This window comes from Bos javanicus, chromosome 3, assembly GCF_032452875.1.
Source record: "Bos javanicus breed banteng chromosome 3, ARS-OSU_banteng_1.0, whole genome shotgun sequence".
NCBI lineage: Eukaryota > Metazoa > Chordata > Mammalia > Artiodactyla > Bovidae > Bos > Bos javanicus.
In genome coordinates, this window is record NC_083870.1 from 15,330,521 (window position 1) to 15,349,388 (window position 18,868).

The window sequence follows — 18,868 nt, forward strand, 5'->3', positions numbered from 1 at the left end:
ATGGACTATAGCTGTCCAGGCTCTTCTGTCCATGGAATTCTCCAGGCAAGAATACTAGAGTGGGTAGCCATTCCCTTCTCCAGGGGATCTTCCAGGTATCCCCTGGGTTTCCTGTGTTACAGGCAGATTCCTTACCATCTGAGCCACCAGGGAAGCCTAATTAAATAAAAGGTGGTATGCAAAAGGAGACTGGAGATGGAAAATGGATTTGACTTTCATGCTGTTTAGTGGATATACGAATCTGTAGCTCAAAAGAGAAATCAAACCTGAAGGTAAAGTTTTAGATCAGTGGTTGTTTAAAGGAATTAAGAGCAGGAATGATCATGTTTAGGGTGAACACGCTGGGTTTCCTAAGGGAGTTTTGTACTCAGGAGTGTCAGATGCTGATCATTTAGATAAAGACTGAAAGACAGTTTGCTTTAGCAGATAATCTTCTGTAATCTAAGAGCAATTTCCATAGTGGCAATTGTTAGATTTCTGGAGGTTAAGGAATGAATGGGAAATAATAGGGAAATGTGGGCAGTTAAAATTCTTATAGCTTTAAACATTGTAGCAATCCTGATTGGTTTATTATTTACTCTTTCCTTATAATTTTGTATTCTCTGAAGGAAATAACTGCATCTTCTCGATCTGAAATTGTCTCTGTCAAATAGTTTTCCTTCTTAAAGTATAAAAAGAGCATAACTAAACTGCATGTTATATTAAATTGATCTTCTCAGTCGTCAGTTGATAATTTTTCCATACATAACTTGGAGATAGATTCATTATACATAAATTGCTTTCCTGTTAAAATGTCCAAAAACTATCTACCATGTATTCCGAAATGGTCAGTTAGCTTTGGGACATTATTATCCTGAAACAGCTGTCCAGTGCCCAAAGCTGGAACAGTTTAAGCAACTAAATAATGACATTATGCAATTATAACCTAAGATTAAGGTAAATGTTCATGAGTCTGTGCTGATACAAATGATTAAGTAAATAAATAGAAGGTGAAAGTGAATTTGCTCAGTCGTGTCCGACTCTTTGGGACCCCAGGAACTGTAGCCCATCCGAGCTCCTCTGTACATGGGATTTTCCAAGCAAGAATACTGGAGTGGATCATCATTACAGAAGTATTCCAAATAATGTATGTAGACTATTCCCTCAAGAAGGTGAAAATTAACTCCTGAATATGGACTGAATTTAGTGACTTAATTCCCAAGAACAGATTATGGAAAGGGGAAAGTAGTAACTTTACAGTGAAGACCCCTAGCAGAGAGCACTTTAAACCGAGTGAAAGTGTAATTTCATCAATGATAAATCATGATGGTAATATGTATCCTCTGATATAATGTGATAGAAGGGAACTTCATTTCTGTGTTACTCTGTACAAAAACCCTTAATCCCAGTGTAACATACGAAAACTTCAAAAAACAGGAGCAGGGGCAGGAGTGGAGGACCTTGTACAAAATACTTGGCCAGTACTTCTGAAGAGTATCAAAGACCTGGAAAAACAAGGAAAGATTGAGGCAGCCATCACAGATCAGAGAAAATTAAGGAGACTTGATACTAAATACAGTGATATCCAGATTAAAATCTGGAACATGAAAAGAACATGAGTGGAAAAATTATGCCAATGTCAATTTCATAGTTTTGACAAATATGCCATAGTTAAGTAAAACATTAAGGAAAGTTGAGTGTAAAAGACGTATGATAACTGACTTTATAACTTTTCTGTAAGCTTAAATTTATTCCAAACAATCAGTTTAGGTTTTTTTTTTTTTAAGTACTGATTGTCAAATGAAACCAATCTCTAACTGATTAAGGCAAAAATAAAAAATATTCTTTACTATTTGTGTTGAGTAGATTTATCATAAGGGTTAGTTAAAATAAAACAGGCATATTTGATCATTTATGTTGAATAAATCAGATCAGAGCACAGGCAGAAATGATAGATACACAGTCTAGAACAAGGCATTTAACCTTTCTCTCCTTGTTTTCATTGTAGGGAATCAAACAGATTTAATCACTTCAGCAGTTTTGAACTAAACATATCTCAGAAAGCTTTGAAAAGAAAACTAGTTGTTTTATAAATGATAGCTTATTTTTTAATTTTCATACTGTTCTATTAATACACTGTTATATATTAAAAGTCTAAAATCAGCTTGATGCAAATAAACTTGTAGTAAAGCTATACTCTTAAATGTGGCCAGATTTCTGGTTTCACCCAGTTCTTGATAACTAATTCTGTTTATTTAAGTATCTTTGTTAGTAGACTTGAAATAGGACTGGTGAGGAAGTTTCTGACTGAAGTGTCAGACACAATCAATGGTTTTCAGCATTTTCAATTCATAGCTAACTTCCCGTGCTAGAACCTGCAACCTATTCAGTTCAGTTCAGTTCACTCAGTCGTGTCCGACTCTGTGACCCCATGAACCGTAGCACGCCAGGCCTCCCTGTCCATCACCGACTCTTGGAGTTTACTCAAACTCGTGTCCATTGAGTCGGTGATGCCATCTAACCATCTCATCCTCTGTTGTCCCCTTCTCCTCCTGCCTTCAATCCTTCCCAACATCAGGGTCTTTTCAAATCTTTTTGTTTGGAAAAAGCTTATTTACTATAGTAGAAGCATAATGGTTGAAGCACAGTATATTGAGTCTTATTTTCTTTTTAACTGAATGTGACGTTGATCAGAATTTTCTGATTTCTGACAATTTCTCTGGGGTGATATATAAGATACAGTCATAAGTGAAGTGTGAACATGTGGCAATGAAATCAGAAAATTTATTGTGGTGATTAGTACAGTTCTGGGAATTTCCAGAGGAATTCCATTTCAGTGAATTATCTGATTTGGGCACTGAGAAATAACCTAATTGGAGGGAGAAAAACATGGACTTTTTAGCATAAAAATCCACCAGCACAGACTCTGAATCATTCTTGTACTGCGTTTAATTGGTGAGTCAGATGAAATGCATTGCTTTCAGTAAATAAATTTCCCACAATTGGAAACAGCTGTTTTTATTGTGGAACCAGTTTTTATCTCAGCATTCAGCTCATTCAGAAGAAGCTTCCGGGATTCTTATGGTCTGTGAACCATAGCAAAGGATTCACAACTTGAATCTGGAAACAAGAAGACTTGATCAGAGATTTCCACATCGTTGATATTTTATGTTCATATTCTTCTCCTATGGCATCCATTTTAGTTATAACCAGTTTTGATTCAGTCCCATTTAATAAACATAACCAGTAGTCTTGACTTATAAATAATAGAAGAAGAGGAATTTCTTAGAATTTTGGGGACATGCTTAAGTTTTGGTGGGAAGGAGCAATTTAAATTTTAGAAATTACTTTTAAATGTGTTATTTAAAAATAAATTTATAGTATCTATGAACTGATTACTGCACAGTGTCCGAGTCTAGCGTGGTTAATCTGTTTTTCCATAGTTGACCCAAAGATACGTATAGCATTAGAAACCCGAAACAGCTCATTTAAACCATCCCCTAGTTACTGGGGATTATAGTGCTGAACTCTCAGCAGAGTATAACCAAAACTCATACTGTGTTGTTGTTAAAGTTTTAATAGTAGATTTAGACTAAAGAAATGCCTGTTTTATCCAACCAGCTGTCAGTTTCATTCACTGTGTTCTTTTGCCAGCTTCCATTTGGAAGTTCCTTGGTTTTTAGCCTAGGACACTCAAGGCTTCAGTGAAGTAATTACATTGACACTTTATTCCAGTGTTCTGTGATGCCTTCCACCTCTCCTGCACACTGTTACCAGTAGGAATTTTTTCTATTTATGCAGATATCTTTGTCTGTATGACTCTGTCCTCACACCCAGGCATCTGTAAATGTAGTTATTTCTTTTTTATCTTAGATTTGTTTCAGTTTGTCCTCTATAGACATCAGTCAAGATCTCTTGTGACCAGTCAACTTGAGAACAGCTTTTTGGTTTCCGCATGTTTTTGTGTATAATATAAAGATTTCCAGGTTCTTAATCCCTTTTAAATGTAGGTATGTTCTTTTTGCTTTCTTAAGTTTCAACATTCTTATCCATGGTTTCATCTTATGACTTTGCTATAAAAGTACCATCTCTTTTCCTTTTTTGTCTAATTTGGCACAGATGTTTCCCCCAAACCTGTCTCTGTCTTTAAAAGTTCATCCAATAATGGTCAAATAAAAACCCAGAGATTCCACAGTCAAAACCACTTGCAAGGCTCCCTCACATTTCCAAGGGTTTTTTTAATTCTTAATTTCTTATTATTATCCCAATTAATAGTATTGTCTCTCTTCAGTTTCCCTCCTTAGTAGTAGTCCACCTTCTTTTTTACATGAATGTCTCAATGAAGGAAAATAATTTACTTGTAGTTTTTACCTTACATTTATGTTAAATTCCAGTTCTATTTACATACTACTTTTGTGATTTATCTTTAATTTCTCTTTCCTTCATTTATATGTATAGAATTCCTAAATATATTTCTGAAGCTGTTATCTGAGTGATGAGACACTTAGTAGGGTTTCTACCAAATAGTGAATTGAGGAGTTCCCATTAATATTCTCTGCTTGCTTCTGAAGTAATGAAAAATGAGAACTCATTTCCATGAGAATTCTCCGATATTTAGAAGTATATGTGTTCCCCATGTGTATTATTTGAGGAAGTATCAGATTTTCATGAATTGGAATACAAACATACCTCCTGTCTTGTGAGGAGTGGAGAGTCTTCACTTATCCCTCCAGGCAGATCTAAAATGACCGCTGATGGTACGGCCATACCACCCTGAATGTGCCCAATCTCATCTCATCATAAAATGACCACTGATGACACATGAACAAATATTCATCACAGGATGGAGATGATAACAGGGCAATAACTCCTTTAAGGAATCAGCCATGATTTAGAAGAACCAAAGAGCCAAACAACAGAAGCAGAAAACTACTTTCTCCACTGGTACAGAGCTGAACAGAGAACCAAACACTTTCTGGTTCTGACTCATCCTTTGAGTACATTGTATTTTATTGATATAATCCCAAACCTGGAGAAGCTATGATGAAGAGTCAGTGAATTAGGAGATACACTTCAGAGGAGCTTTTTCCAACCTTATGATTACCTACCAGCCCTGGAGTTACCTATCTTAATAGTACTTCTTAATTAGAAGTACTTATTTTACTAGTACTTCTTTATGTTTAAGATAGATGCTTGACATTCTCGAATAGTTCTGGTTCCTAATTGGATGCAAGGCTCTGTCCCTCTTTAATTTTAATATTGAGTGTTTGTCTATGCATATCAATGACATTATTAAGTATTTAGAGTCTAAAAGTTCTATGATAAATCTAAGGAGCCAATTAATATAACATCTGTTATTGTAAAGTTAAAAAATAAAATAAAAATAAAAAAACAAATGTCAAAAAAAAAAAATCTGTCAAAGCCTTCTGAGTTTTTTACATTATGTCATTTTGGAACTCAAAACAACCATGTCAGTTAAAAATGCTTTATTAAGTGCACATTCCAGTATGTTTACTTGCCTAGAACTTATTTTTCAATTCATAGCAGTGCCAGGAGTCAAACTCAGGATACTGCGCTCTATAGTTCATGTGCTTAACACTGCTACACTCCACTCTGCATTGCATTCTGAAGCGGAAGTATGTTGGTCTCTTGAAATGAGCATACTCATTCTCTGGGCATTGTCTTGTTCTCCCCTATCCACCCAATTGCATAATGGCACTTATAAAACATTGTGTTTCTGGTAGTATTAGAGAACATGTTTTATGATTTCTGTTATTAGGCCAGTTTTAACATGCTTTTGAAAGTCTTTAACAGGTTATTTAGCTCTTTCGTATAAGTTTATATCATCATTTTCTAGTCTTAAACTTGATTGCTTTACATCGTTAGTTAATGTTTTTTTCCCTCAGGTATCCTCACCCTCCTCCTCTTACTCCTCCTGTAAGCAATGTTTTTAAGTGAAATAAAGGTCTAGATCAGCTAATTATCAAGCCCTAGAGATCTGTATCTTCAGGGATACAACTTTATTCCCCCTTAAATATGAAAAATTGTGAAGAACAGCTCTACTGTGTATGAACAGGGAATTCAGACTTTTTAAAATAAAAAATGAGGATCTTCCTGAATGAAGTTTTATTCGTTTCCTATTACATCCTAAGAATAGGCTGCTGGCCTCCATTACTTTCAGGAAATGAAAAATGGCTCCGAAGCTAAGTGAGCTAAGCCATCTCTCTCTCAATTGTTTCAGTTTCTCAGGAATTGCTGTACAAAGCTGCCAATAACGGTCTCCGGGGATCTGACCCCCATTCCACCTCCCACTGCCTCCTCTGCAGCTCCAGATGCCACCAAAAGAAGGAGCTTTGAAGAAAGTGCCTGTACCCTCTTTTACCCTGAGGTGGGTGAGGCCAGGCAGGGTGATTCTCAGGATATCCTAATGATCAAAGGTATAGTTGAAGCCTTCATCAAGACTTTCTTGAAGATGACCAAGAAATTTGGGAAACGTGGCCAAATAGCCTAGAAACTGAAGACGGAGCTCAAGAATGGATGGCTCAAATGCCACCTGAAGTGTAATACATGATAACATACCAGACCCTAAATAAGCTCCTTGAGGGCAGAAACTATTACACTGTTTTTACTGTCTCTCCCTCACCCACCTCCACAACGTCTAGCATAGTGCCAAACATATAAACTATACTCAATAAATGTAAGTTTATAACAGAGAGAAGACTTGATAAAAAGTGCTCTCCAATCCCTTCTTTCCCTAGTGCTTAATCTAAGATTGCCCATTCATCAGGAGAATAATGATAAAGAGAGTTCAGTGATGTCTCAAGCTTCTTGGCCACTGTTGTCTTCTGTCTTGGCTGTGTGTCTGAGTAGGAAATATATCTGTCCTGTCCAGTATAGGAATTTTTCAGTATTAATGCTTAAACTTATGTCTTCACTGATGCCTGGGCTTTTACTTCTTAGATATTTTATTGTGATAGTTTAGCTCTTTAATGGAAATCTTATCTGAACCACATTGTAGCGGGATTTATTGTATTGTTGTTTTTTAAAAATCCCTTTGTATCTGTTTTTAAGATTGAACAATAAATAGTCTTGCTCCTTAATTATAGCTTACAGTAGTCATCACTGTGTTTCCAAAATGGGATATTCTATCGTAACATCAATTTCCCCCAAATGTAACTTGTTATTCTTGAATGGCAACACATAATCTTATATCTCACCAGAGCAATGCTAAAAAAGCCTGCTTGAAAGAATATTTATAGTGATGTGATTTAAGACACTGAGTGATTAAAACAAAGTTCATGGTTTACTATTTTTCTTCCAGAAACAGAAATGTTAGAAACTTAGCTCCAGTGAATTCTTCTGTTTTCAAGTTGTCCTGTTTATCAGTCAGTCATTTAGTCATTTCAGTAAGGAGTTAACTCTGATTTAGAAACAGATCTTTAAAAAAAAATCTCATCTTCAGATATTTAATTTCTTGTACCTTTTGAGCCTCCAGTTATGTGTAAGACTTTGTTTTTTCAAGTTAAAAGTGAACATTTCAGACTGCTACTAGTTTTTTGACAAATAGTTGCTCAATATGTATTCTCAGCAAGTGGCTTTTTCAGGGTATAAGAAGTCCAGTATCAGAACCAAGTATATTTTACTCAGGAAAATAATCTTTCCTGAATGACATACTTTCTCTTGAGTAAGAGTTTTGTAAATTATGCTGCATTTATTTGAGGTTTTTGAGAAGAGTATGAGCCTTTTTTTTCTTTGAAGGAAATGGAGTTTCTTTATCTTCATGAACTTTTATGTGTATAACCAAGGGACCTTAAGTGTAAGTAATAAAGGAGGTTTAGTCTGTTGCATAGATAATCACAAATTCCCTCTGAATGATCTCTCTGGATTATGTGGCGTGTGTGGATTTGAGGTTCAGCTTTTAATTTTCATCTCTGATTCTATTAAGTAAAATGCTCAGGTTGGACCTGCTTTTCTCGCATCAGTTGTTCCTAATTAATTGCATTGTAGTTTTGTCAGTTTATATGATGAATTTGAATCAATAATCAGGAACAGAGTTGATCAGATTATTGCTAGTGATTTTTATCAATAGATATCTTAATAATATGTTTGATAGTGGTAATACATAAAAACTAAATTATATATTTTTTCATCCTTCCACTATAACTAGTTTTTCCTCTGTTAATGTAAATTATGTATATGAGACCTGTGAAATTCTGTGCACAACATCCAGTGTGATTTCTCCTTCAAGTAATATACTCTTACTGTCAGCTTTAAAGTCGTATTATTACAGAGAATTGCAGTGGCAACAGCTAAAATATTACAGTTCTAACACAGAATGGTTTCACATTATTTCTGGACTTGGATTTTCCTATGATTTCTGTCTTTTCCTGTCTCTCCAGGTTCCCAGCCAGCCTCAGATAAGTCTTCCCAGCGACCATCAGAGAGCACAAACTGTAGCCCTGCACGAAAGAGGTCTTCATCTGAGAGTACTTCTTCAACAGGTAAGGGCTATTGTTTTAATAGACTCTTAAGATAATTTCCCATCTGTTACTTGTGAACAGATTTGGAAAATATATATATATTTTTTTTTCCTTTTTTGGCCTCGCCTTGCTGTGTAGCTTGGGAGATCTCAGTTTCCTGACCAGGGATTGAACCTCTAAGCCAAATCATAACCGCTAGACCACCAGGGAACTCCCTTACAATAGATTTACACTATAGACTACAATTTAAATTGCCTTGGAGTATAATACTATAGAAAAAACAAGTAAATGGTCCTGCAATATGAGAATAATAATGTATATTGAAAAAACAGGGCTTCTTTGGTGGCTCAGATGGTAAAGAATCCGCCTGCAAATGCAGGAGACCCGTGTTCGATCCCTTGGTTGGGAAGATCCCTTTGAGAAGGGAATGGCTACCCAGTCCAGTATTCTTGCCTAAGTTTAAAAAATTAGCCTGTCTGGCTAGTCCATGGGACCACAAAGAGTCAGATACAGCTGAGCGACTTAGCACCCACACATTGAAACAATAAAACAGTAGTCCCCTTTTACCCCTTTTATGACCAATTAAGCATACTCCATGAGATACAGTGATTTTATTTTTTTCTTCCAGTTTTATTGAGATATAATATGCTCTGTATAAAGTGTACAGCCTAATGATTTTACTTACTTATATCATGAAAGAGTCACCACAATAAGTTTAGTGAACATCCATCATCTCATACAGATACAAAATAAGAGACACATTTTTTCCTTGTGATGATAACTCTTAGGATTTACTCTCTTAACAACTTTAATATATAACATACAGCAGTGCTAATTTTACTTATGTTGTATATTGCATCCTTAGTATTTATCTTATAACTGAAAGTTTGTAGAGGTATAGTGATTTTGATGTAGTTTAAAGGGATAATTCAAAATGAATAGTTACAAAGATAGGCAGACACAAAAATAGAGATTTTGAAAGTTGAATTGAGATAATGGGGTATGTAATATAATGGGGACTGTAGATTGGAGCTATCTAATAAAGACTTAGATATATATAAAGTTGTCTAGTACAGTGATAGTTTCCAATAGCATTTATACATCTTTGAGATTTGTGAAACAATTTGAGGTTGTAAGAAGAACCTCTATTAATGTTTATTTCAAATCAACTGTTGAAAGTTGTCATTTATGTATTTTAATATATATAACCTCTTCATGGGGCTTCACTAGTGGCTCAGACAGTGAAGAATCTGCCTGTAATGTGGGAGACCTGAGTTTAGTCCCTGGGTTAGGAAGATCCCCTGGAGAAGGGCATGGCAGCCCATTCCAGTATTCTTGACTGGAGAATTCCACAGACAGAGGGGCCTGGCAGGCTATAGTCTGTGGGATCTCAGAGAGTCGGACATGACTGAGCAACTAACACTACACTAACCTCTTCATACAGTATAACATATCTGTATACTTTATACAATATACAGATTGTGCTCTCAGTTTTCTTCTTACTGATAGTATGTGTGTTTACCAAAAAAAAAAAAAAAATAGAGAATGATAATTGTCTTCTACCTTTTTAGAGGATTGGAGAGTAGGAAATGATGGAGTTTTTTTTTTTAATTAATTTATAAGTCGGAGGATAATTGCCTTACTATGTTGTGTTAGTTTCTGCTGTACAATGACATGAATCAACTGTAAGTATACACGTATCCCCTCTCTCTTGAGCTTCCCTCCTACCCATCCCCCATCCCTCCCCTTTAGGTCATCTCGAGCACCATGCTGAGCTCCCTGTGCTATACAGCAGCTTCCCACGATTTTACGCATGGTAGTATATATACATCAATGCTACTCTCTCAATTTGTCCCACTTTCTGTCACCCGCTCTGTCCACAAGTCCATTCTCTAAATTTGCATCTCTATTAGTAGGAAATCATTTTTAATTTATCAGTATTATCAGGCAAAATGGGGAGTGATAGTTTCATTCCCAGCAATGGGAGTTATATATGTAAAGCGGAGAGCAGTAACTTTAAAAAATTAAGGAGCCAGTGTGGTTGGAGTAAAGACAGCAACTGAATATGAAGCTGGAAAGGTATGTGAGGACCAGTCATGTAGAGTCTTATTGATAACACTTAGAAGCCTTTGAAAGTTTTAGCAAGGAAGTGACATATTATTTCTTAGCTTTCTGTCCATGTGGTTTTGCTTAGCAGATCATTTAATGACCTTTGATTGTGGTATATGGTCGTGTCCAACTCTTTATGACCCTGTGGACTGTAGCCCGCCAGGCTTTTCTGTCCATGGGACTCTCCAGGGAGGAATACTGGAGTGGGTTGCCATTTCCTTCTCCAGGGATCTTCCCAACCCAGGGATTGAACCTGCATCTCCTCTGTCTCCTGCACTGGCAGGCGAATTCTTTACCACTAGCGCCAACATCAGAAAATTTAATTTCTTCATCAGCATAAGGCCTCACTGTCAAATTATATCAATATGGTATTTAATTTTTATTTGATTATTATCTTCACCATATTTGAAATTTTTATTAGTACCATAGTGCCAAAGATACAGTGGAGTTGAAATAGCAATGATAGTTTTGTCTCATAGTACTTTGTGGTTTATACTACTTTGGGGAGACTTTTAAACTCTTTCACAATGCGTGACTACTTTTGATGGTATCAGCCTAGATCAGGGTTCAGCAAACCACAGCCTATGGACTAAGTGTTGTCCAAAGCATCTTTATTGTTCAGTCTTCAAGCTAAGAATTGATTTTACATTTTTAAAGGATTTTTTTTATTTTCTTAAAGGGAAAAAAAAAAGTATAATATGTGCAAGAAATTGTATGTGTCCTCAAAAGTCTTAAAATATTTACTATCTTTTTAAAGAAGAGGTTTGCCAACTCCCAAAGAAAAAAATGAGTTAGATTTCAATAAGAGACACACCTATGAAGAAAATCACCAAAATGTTTTATTTTAGTAAATAATACTTATTTAGGGTTACTATATGTACAGAGCACTGGGGATACAAGCATGAATAAAATAAGGTTCCTGCCCTCAAGGATTCAGACGTATTCACCAATTAAAAAGTTAAATTTTATAACAGGCCGGTATACAAAATGTTATGACACACAGAGGCACTCAACTACTAACCACTGACATACTGAAAATGTGACCTATATGCTACTATAATTTGAGTAGACGAGTGGGACAAGGACATGAAGTTGAGAAAGTAATAATGGATTTTATTAGATACGGTGTATTTTCTTATTTGACAGAATTGAGATTTTATTATAGATGCAGTTGGGAGCTATCAAAGGATTTTGAACAAGGAAAAGTATTTGATGTATCATATCAACCAGAATAAGCTAACTTTTGCAGTGCTAAAAAAAAAAAATCCCAGAATTTCAGTGACTTAAAACAACAAAGACATTTTTTGTTCATGCTGTTTGACCATGATGGTTCTGCTCCATGTTATCTTCTCTCTAGTATCGAGTCTGATGGAGCAGCTTCTATCTGTCTGGAGTGTTACTTGTCTTATGAAAAAGAGTGAAGGACCATAGTGATGCACTAAATAGCTCTTAAAAGTTCTGTCCAGAGGTAATATACATTACTTCTCACATTTTAGTGCCAAAGCAAGTCACATGATTAAGTCTTATGTCAAAGAAGTATGGGAAGTATAATCCTACCAAGGGAGGAGCAAGCAGATATTTATGAATAATAATATAATGTGCCACATGTGCATTTTAGAAAAATGCATAACATTACAGTATGGAGAATGGACTGTTGCTTGAGAAATGTGTAGAGACAGCAGATAATGGCTTTAGGTTTGGATATATTAAACTGTCTTTGGGTTATTGAGATAGAAATGTTAGCCATTTGGAAGGTGTGGTTTATAGTTTATGATGCTTGTGGTAGAGATACGGATCTAGCAGTGTGTATATAAACTTGAATCTGGCAGTGAATGAGGTTGCCCAGAGAGAAAGTGTAATTTGAAAAGATGACAGAGTTGGAGGTTTAAGATACGTTAGATTTGAGAAGAAAGTAGATTAAAAGATGTCAGTGAATGCCATAAGATTTTAAATAGTTTTTTTAATATAAAAAGTAAAGAGTACATGTCATAGAAGCCTCTTAATGTCAGATGTTATACGGAAGTCAAGAAAGGTGTAGACAGAAAGTGTAAAATGATTGGGGAAAGGATTTTTTGAAAAACAGATGTAAAGTTAGAGCAGTTTGGAAGCTTTAGGTGAGGAAAGGAGACTATTAGAATTCAGGTTACACTGAAATAAATTAGAGCTCTTTATTTCCACCAGTGTGGTAGATTAGATGTGCAGAGTAAACAATCTTCTTGATGCCTGAAACTAAATACAATGTGGGAAACATTTCTTAATACCTTGCTGAATCTTGAAATAAGTAAATAGAAAACCAGAAATGTCCAGAAAGCTTGATTCAACAAAAACAAATAGCATTAGAGGTCTTTGACACCTGCTTGAGTCCTAGTGATATTGAGCCTGCTTATTGGAACACATTCAGTTGATAAGAGACAAAGCGCAAAGCCTAGGACTCTAGCAGACAGAGGTTTCCATCAGATTTCCCTTCATGAATGTGTAACACCCTAATGGTGACTCCAGTGCAAGAGCAGATAGAAACAAATCTATCACAGAAGCTGGATCCTTATTTCAGTTTTAGCTTTGGGTGAAGCAGAAGAAAGAGTTCCTGAACACAAGCTCACACTCACCTTCTGTGTCTTGTGCAGATGTATATTGCCTGTGAGACAAAGAAAAATATGAATAAAATTTTGTTGTAGATTGGTAGTGCCTCCAGTTGCCTTGCAGAGCCAAAGGAAAATTTAATCTCTCTTCATTGTAAAGCTGAGTTTCTTTTTTGATTAGGTATCCTTGATCTTGGTTTACCTGGTATTTGCATTTACTCTAGCAACACAGGAATGCCAGCCTTTATCTTTGAATTGAAAGGCAGATGAATCAACCAGAACTATGTATATTCAATTTGTCCAACTTAACATTTTAAAAAGGAAGACAGCAAAATTGAAACGCTTAACAATGTATCATTACAGCATTTGGCATCAATCAAAAATTAATAGACATGCCAAGAAGCAAGAAAATATGACTAAATGAAATATGGAATAATAGTGGGAACTGGCACAGAAATAGTATGTGATGGAATTAACAGACAAATATATTAAAATAGCTATCTTTGAGGATTTATAGGAAAACATGAATATAGTGAATAGTGAATATGGAAACTATTTTAAAAATCTAGGGTTAACTTCTTTAGATGATAAATATCTGAAATGAAAATTTCACTGAATGGGACAACAGTAGATAGACACTCCAGAAGAAAAATTCTTTGAACTTGAAGCAATACTATTAAAATCTACCTAAAATGAAGTGTAGGGACTTCCCTTGTTGTCCAGTAGTTAAGAACACACCCTCCCAATGCAGGGGACGCAGATTGGATCCCTGGTCGGGGAACTGAGATTTCACATGCCTTGTGGCAACTAAGCCCATGCATTGCAGTTAGAGAAAGCCCACATGCCATGACAAAGACCCAGCACGGCCAAAAATTTTTTTTAAATAATAAAAATGAAGTGTAAATGTGGGGTAAGAAGACTGATATAAAATGAACGCGGTTTTATTAACTTGTGCAATATCAGGAAGGCCAACATACATAGGATCTGAGTCTTACAAGGAGGGAGTTAGGAATAAAAATCATTTGAAAAATAATCTTCCATAATTAATTAATAGTTTAATGAACGTTGTAAACCCATAGGTCCATGAAGTTCCACAAATCCTAACCAGGAAGATAATGCAATGATGTCTTTAAAATGCTGACAGGGAAAAAAAAAGTATCAGTTTAAAATTCTTGAACCAGAAAAATACCCTTCACAGATGAAGGCAAAATAAACATAATCAGAAAAACAACTTAAAAGATTTGTTGTCAGCAGGTTTACAGTACTAGAAATGTTCTTCACACAGAAAAGTCATGCTAGTTGGAAACATGGCTTTACCAAAGAATCGAAGCATTCCAGGAATTGTCAATAAGTAAATAGACAACACCCTGTTCTCATATTCTTTTGACATTCATGTGAAATTATACCAAGCTATTATCATATTCTGGGCTGTAAAGCTTCTTAATAAACTTTAAAAGATTGAAATCATATAGAATATATTTTAAGAACGCAGTGAAATTGAATTAGAATTCAGTAACACAAATAACTTGTGTTACTAAGTAACACAAGGTATCTTGACATCCCCCCCAAAACGTGAAAATTTAGCAACACATCTCTTTTTTTAAAAAAATTATGTATGTATTTATGACTGTGCTGTGTCTTTGTTGCTTCGTGAGCTTTTTCTGTAGTTGCGTCAGCTGGGGCCACTCTCTCGTTGAGTGCACAGGTTTCTCATCGCTTCTCTTGTTGTGGAGAATGAATTCTAGGACCCAGGCTTCAGTAGTTGTGGTTCATGAGCTCGGTATTTGAGGCACATGGCTTAGTTACTCAGCATTGTGTGGAATCTTCCTGGACTGGGGATCAAACCCACGTCTCTTGCATTGCCAGGTGGATTATTTACCACTGAGCCACCAGGGAAGCCCAACAACACACTTCTAAATACCGCATAAGTCAAAGAGGAAAGCACAGATAGGATTTTTTTTAATTTGTTTAAATATTTTATTTGTTTTGTTTATTTGTTTGACTATGATTGGTCTTTGTTGCTGCACAAAGGTTTCTGTAGTTTTAGTGAGCAGGGACTACTCTTCACTGTGCTGCGTGAGCTTTTCTTGGCAGTGACTTCTGTTGTTGTAGAGCACAGGCTGTAGGTGGGTACATTTCAGTAGTTCGATTCATAGGCTTAGTTACCCCCTCGCCATGTGGAATCTTTCCAGACCAAGGATCAAACCTATGTCTCCTGCATTCAGAGGCAGATTCTTATCTACTGTACCACCAGGGAAGTCCAGAAATATCTTTTAAATTGAATAAAAATGATAATACATAAAAATTTACAGGGTATAGCTAAGTCTGTGTTCTTAGCTTTATAGAGTTACATTATAAAATAATAAAGGTCTAGGTCAGTAGCCCAAACTCTCACCTGTAGGAAGCTAAAGACTATACAGCAAGTTAAACCCAAGTTAGGCAGAAGAAAATTTGACAAATACAAGAGTAAAAATAAATAGCGTAGAAAAATTGATGAAAGCTTATACTGGTTTACTGAAAAAATTCTTTTTTAATTTATTTTTTTATTGAAGGATAATTGCTTTACAGAATTTTGTTGTTTTCTGTCAAACCTCAACGTGAATTAGCCATGAAAGTGAAAGTGAAGTCGCTCAGTCATGTCTGACTCTTTGCGACCCCATGGACTGTAGCCTACCAGGCTCCTCCGTCCATGGGATTCTCCAGGCAAGAATACTGGAGTGGGTTACCATTTCCTTCTCCAGGGGATCTTCCCAACCCAGGGATCGAACGCGTGTCTCCTGCATTCCAGGCAGACACTTTAACCTCTGAGCCACCAGGGAAGCCCAAAAGGTATACATCTATCCACTCCCTTTTTTTTTTTTTTTGATTTATTATTGTTTTAAATGACAATAAAGTAAGAAAGAAATAGTACAAACAGCTTACTTTGGAAAATGTTAGACCACACAGAGAGAGTGGGACATATTGCACAAATTATTTATTTACCTTAATTTAGAGCAAAATGAATTTTGTACAAGTGTAAATTATATTATCTCAGAAGAGGTAACTCTCAAAGGTGTTTTTATTAGAATATTAAAAGAAAAGTTTGCATTGATATGTTGTAAAACTCCTTTTCAAACTAACAACAAAGCTTTTAAGAGTTGTAATAGAAAAAAAAATATCAACAGAAGCTCAATATGTTTCCATGCTACATATTAACAACAATGCCTAACACTCAGAGGTGATGCAAGGGAGAAGAGGAAAGGCAATTGAATTGGTGGAGAACACCCACAGAATTCCCAGAGCACACCTGATTAGCCAAGACAAACATTTTAGACAGAGCAAAGGTAAATGATACCTAAGGCATGGTTTCCATGATTAAGTTCCACTTTTAAGGAGTTGCTGGAGTTGTTCATTTAATTAATTTCTTGTTGAAGTGCATGCATTAAATGCCTTCAAGGATCCAAAAAGTCTGCAATATTTTTGTATCATCCTTTCTCTATAAACATTCTTTTTTGTGTGTGTGTGTGTAATAAAGTTTTACTAAAGTATAAAGGAGATAGAGAAAGCTTCTGACATAGGCATCAGAAGGGGGTAGAAAGAGTACCCGTATCCACTCCCTTTTGAACCTCCTTCCCATCTCCACATGCTGGCCTGTGAGGAGAGAGGCTGTGGTGATGGCTCCACCCCCTACACATGACTCAGCAGTATCGCCTGGCTTCCTTGGCTGCCTGCTGTCCTCCACAGGCGTTTCCCACCACAGTCTCCTCACTCACAGCAGCCCTCACCCTGGGATTGCTCCACAATCCCTAAACTCCAGCTCCCAGGTGCTGCGCTTTCCAGGGGACCTGCTTCCCTGTCCAGGGTATGTATGGCTGCAGCAAGGACTGTCTGAGTCTCATTCCACAGGTGTGAATGAGAATAGCCACAGATCAGCTGTTCCACTCCCAGCTTTAAATGTTTCTCTTCTGACTCAGACAGTTGCCCTAATGTGGGGATCAGACCCCTGCTTCAGTTCCCCCACACACCAAGGGGACCTCCAGTCCTACTAACATTCCTGTTTTTTCCCCTAGTTCCTTCTTCCTCCTACTGAGTTTTGCATGGTTCTGTATATTCTTTTCCTTTGGTCAGGTACTCTTGTAGCTGGTGTTCTGCATGCCCTTCTGTGTCTGAAGGTGTATTCCTTATCTGAAAATGTTTTTAAAGGTGTGAACTCTAGCCAAAAGGATTAAGAAAAAAGAAACTGAATTAACAGTATCAAGAATGAAAGGATATCACTGCAATTACTACATACCACAGGAGGCTAATAAGGGAGCGTAATGAGCAGTTTTTTGCCAATAAATTTGATAAAAAGAGAAAAAACATTTACAAACTCAAGAACAAATAGCCTAAATAGCCTCATATCTATTTAATAAATTCCACCTATAGTTTAAAACCTTTCTGTAATGAAAATTCAAAACCCAAATAGTTTTAATCATGAACATGCAAAGAAAAGAAGAATACTAATTATACAAAAACTATTCCAGAAAGTAGAAACATTTTCCCAATGCATTTTATGAGGCCACCATCACCCTGATTCTGAAACCAGGCAACACACACATTACCAGAAAACACAGAGTAGTATTGTTCCTATGCATGAATGCAAATGATACAAAATGTTATCAAATTGAATTCAATATGTTGAATGCTTAGCATACCACGTCCACGTGAGTTTATTCCAGAAACACAGGATTGGATTAACATTAGAAAATCCCTTATGAAATTAACAGTAAGTGAGAAAATTACAATTTTCTAAGTACCTAAAGAGAAAACATTTGACAAAATCTGACATCCATTTAAAAAGAAAAGCACCAATTCTTTCACATATTAATCAAACTAACAAAAATTAAACACAAAGAAAAGCTGTTAAAAGCAGCAAGGGAAAAGCAACAAGTAATATACAGGGGAAACCCCATACAGTTAATAGCTGGTCTTTCAACAGAAACTCTACAGGCCAGATGGGAATGGCAGGATATATTTAAAGTAATGAAAAGGAAAAATCTACAACCAAGATCTTGGATCTCATTCAGAATTGATGGAGAAATCAACAGCTTTACAGACAAACAAAAGTAAGGAGAATTTAGCACCACCAAACCAGCTGTACAACAAATGTTTCTCTAGGCAGGAAACACAAGAGAAGGAAAAGGCCTACAAACTCAAAACAATCAAGAAAATGCCAGTAGGGACATATATAGCAATAATTACCTTAAGAAGAAATAAACAAGATGAAAAGACAGCAGTAAGAATGGGAGAAAATAATTGCAAATGAAGCAACTAACATAGGATTAATCTCCAGAATACACAAGCAGCTCAACATCATGAAATCAACCCAATCAAAAAATGGACAGAAGACCTACTAAACAGACATTTCTCTGAAGAAGGCATTCAGATGGCTAATAAACACATGAAAAAACACTCAACATCTTGCATTAGAGAAATGGAAATCAGAACTACAATGAGGTATCCCCTCACACCAGTTAGAATGGCTGGCCATCATCAAAAAATCTACGAACAGTAAATGCTAGAGAGGATGTAGAGAAAAGGGAGCCCTCTTGCACTGTTGGTAGAAATGTAAATTGATACAGACAATATGGAGAACATTATGGAGATTTCTTACAAACTAGGAACAAAAGTAACATATGACCCACTACTGAGCATATATGCTGAAACAGGTTATATATGTATAATTGAAAAAGACAGATATGC

The 18,868-nt window shown here is 36.1% G+C and overlaps 1 protein-coding gene across 8 annotated transcripts in view; it reads left to right on the top strand.

Moving 5' to 3' along the window:
• Window positions 1–18,868, top strand: part of ASH1L (ASH1 like histone lysine methyltransferase) — a 207,980-nt gene that overhangs the window by 74,116 nt on the left and 114,996 nt on the right. For all 8 annotated transcript variants that reach the window (XM_061412997.1, XM_061412998.1, XM_061413001.1 and 5 more), the window contains one exon: window positions 8,379–8,480. In XM_061412997.1, coding sequence (XP_061268981.1) covers window positions 8,379–8,480 — 102 coding nt within the window. The remainder of the gene's footprint in view (window positions 1–8,378; window positions 8,481–18,868) is intronic.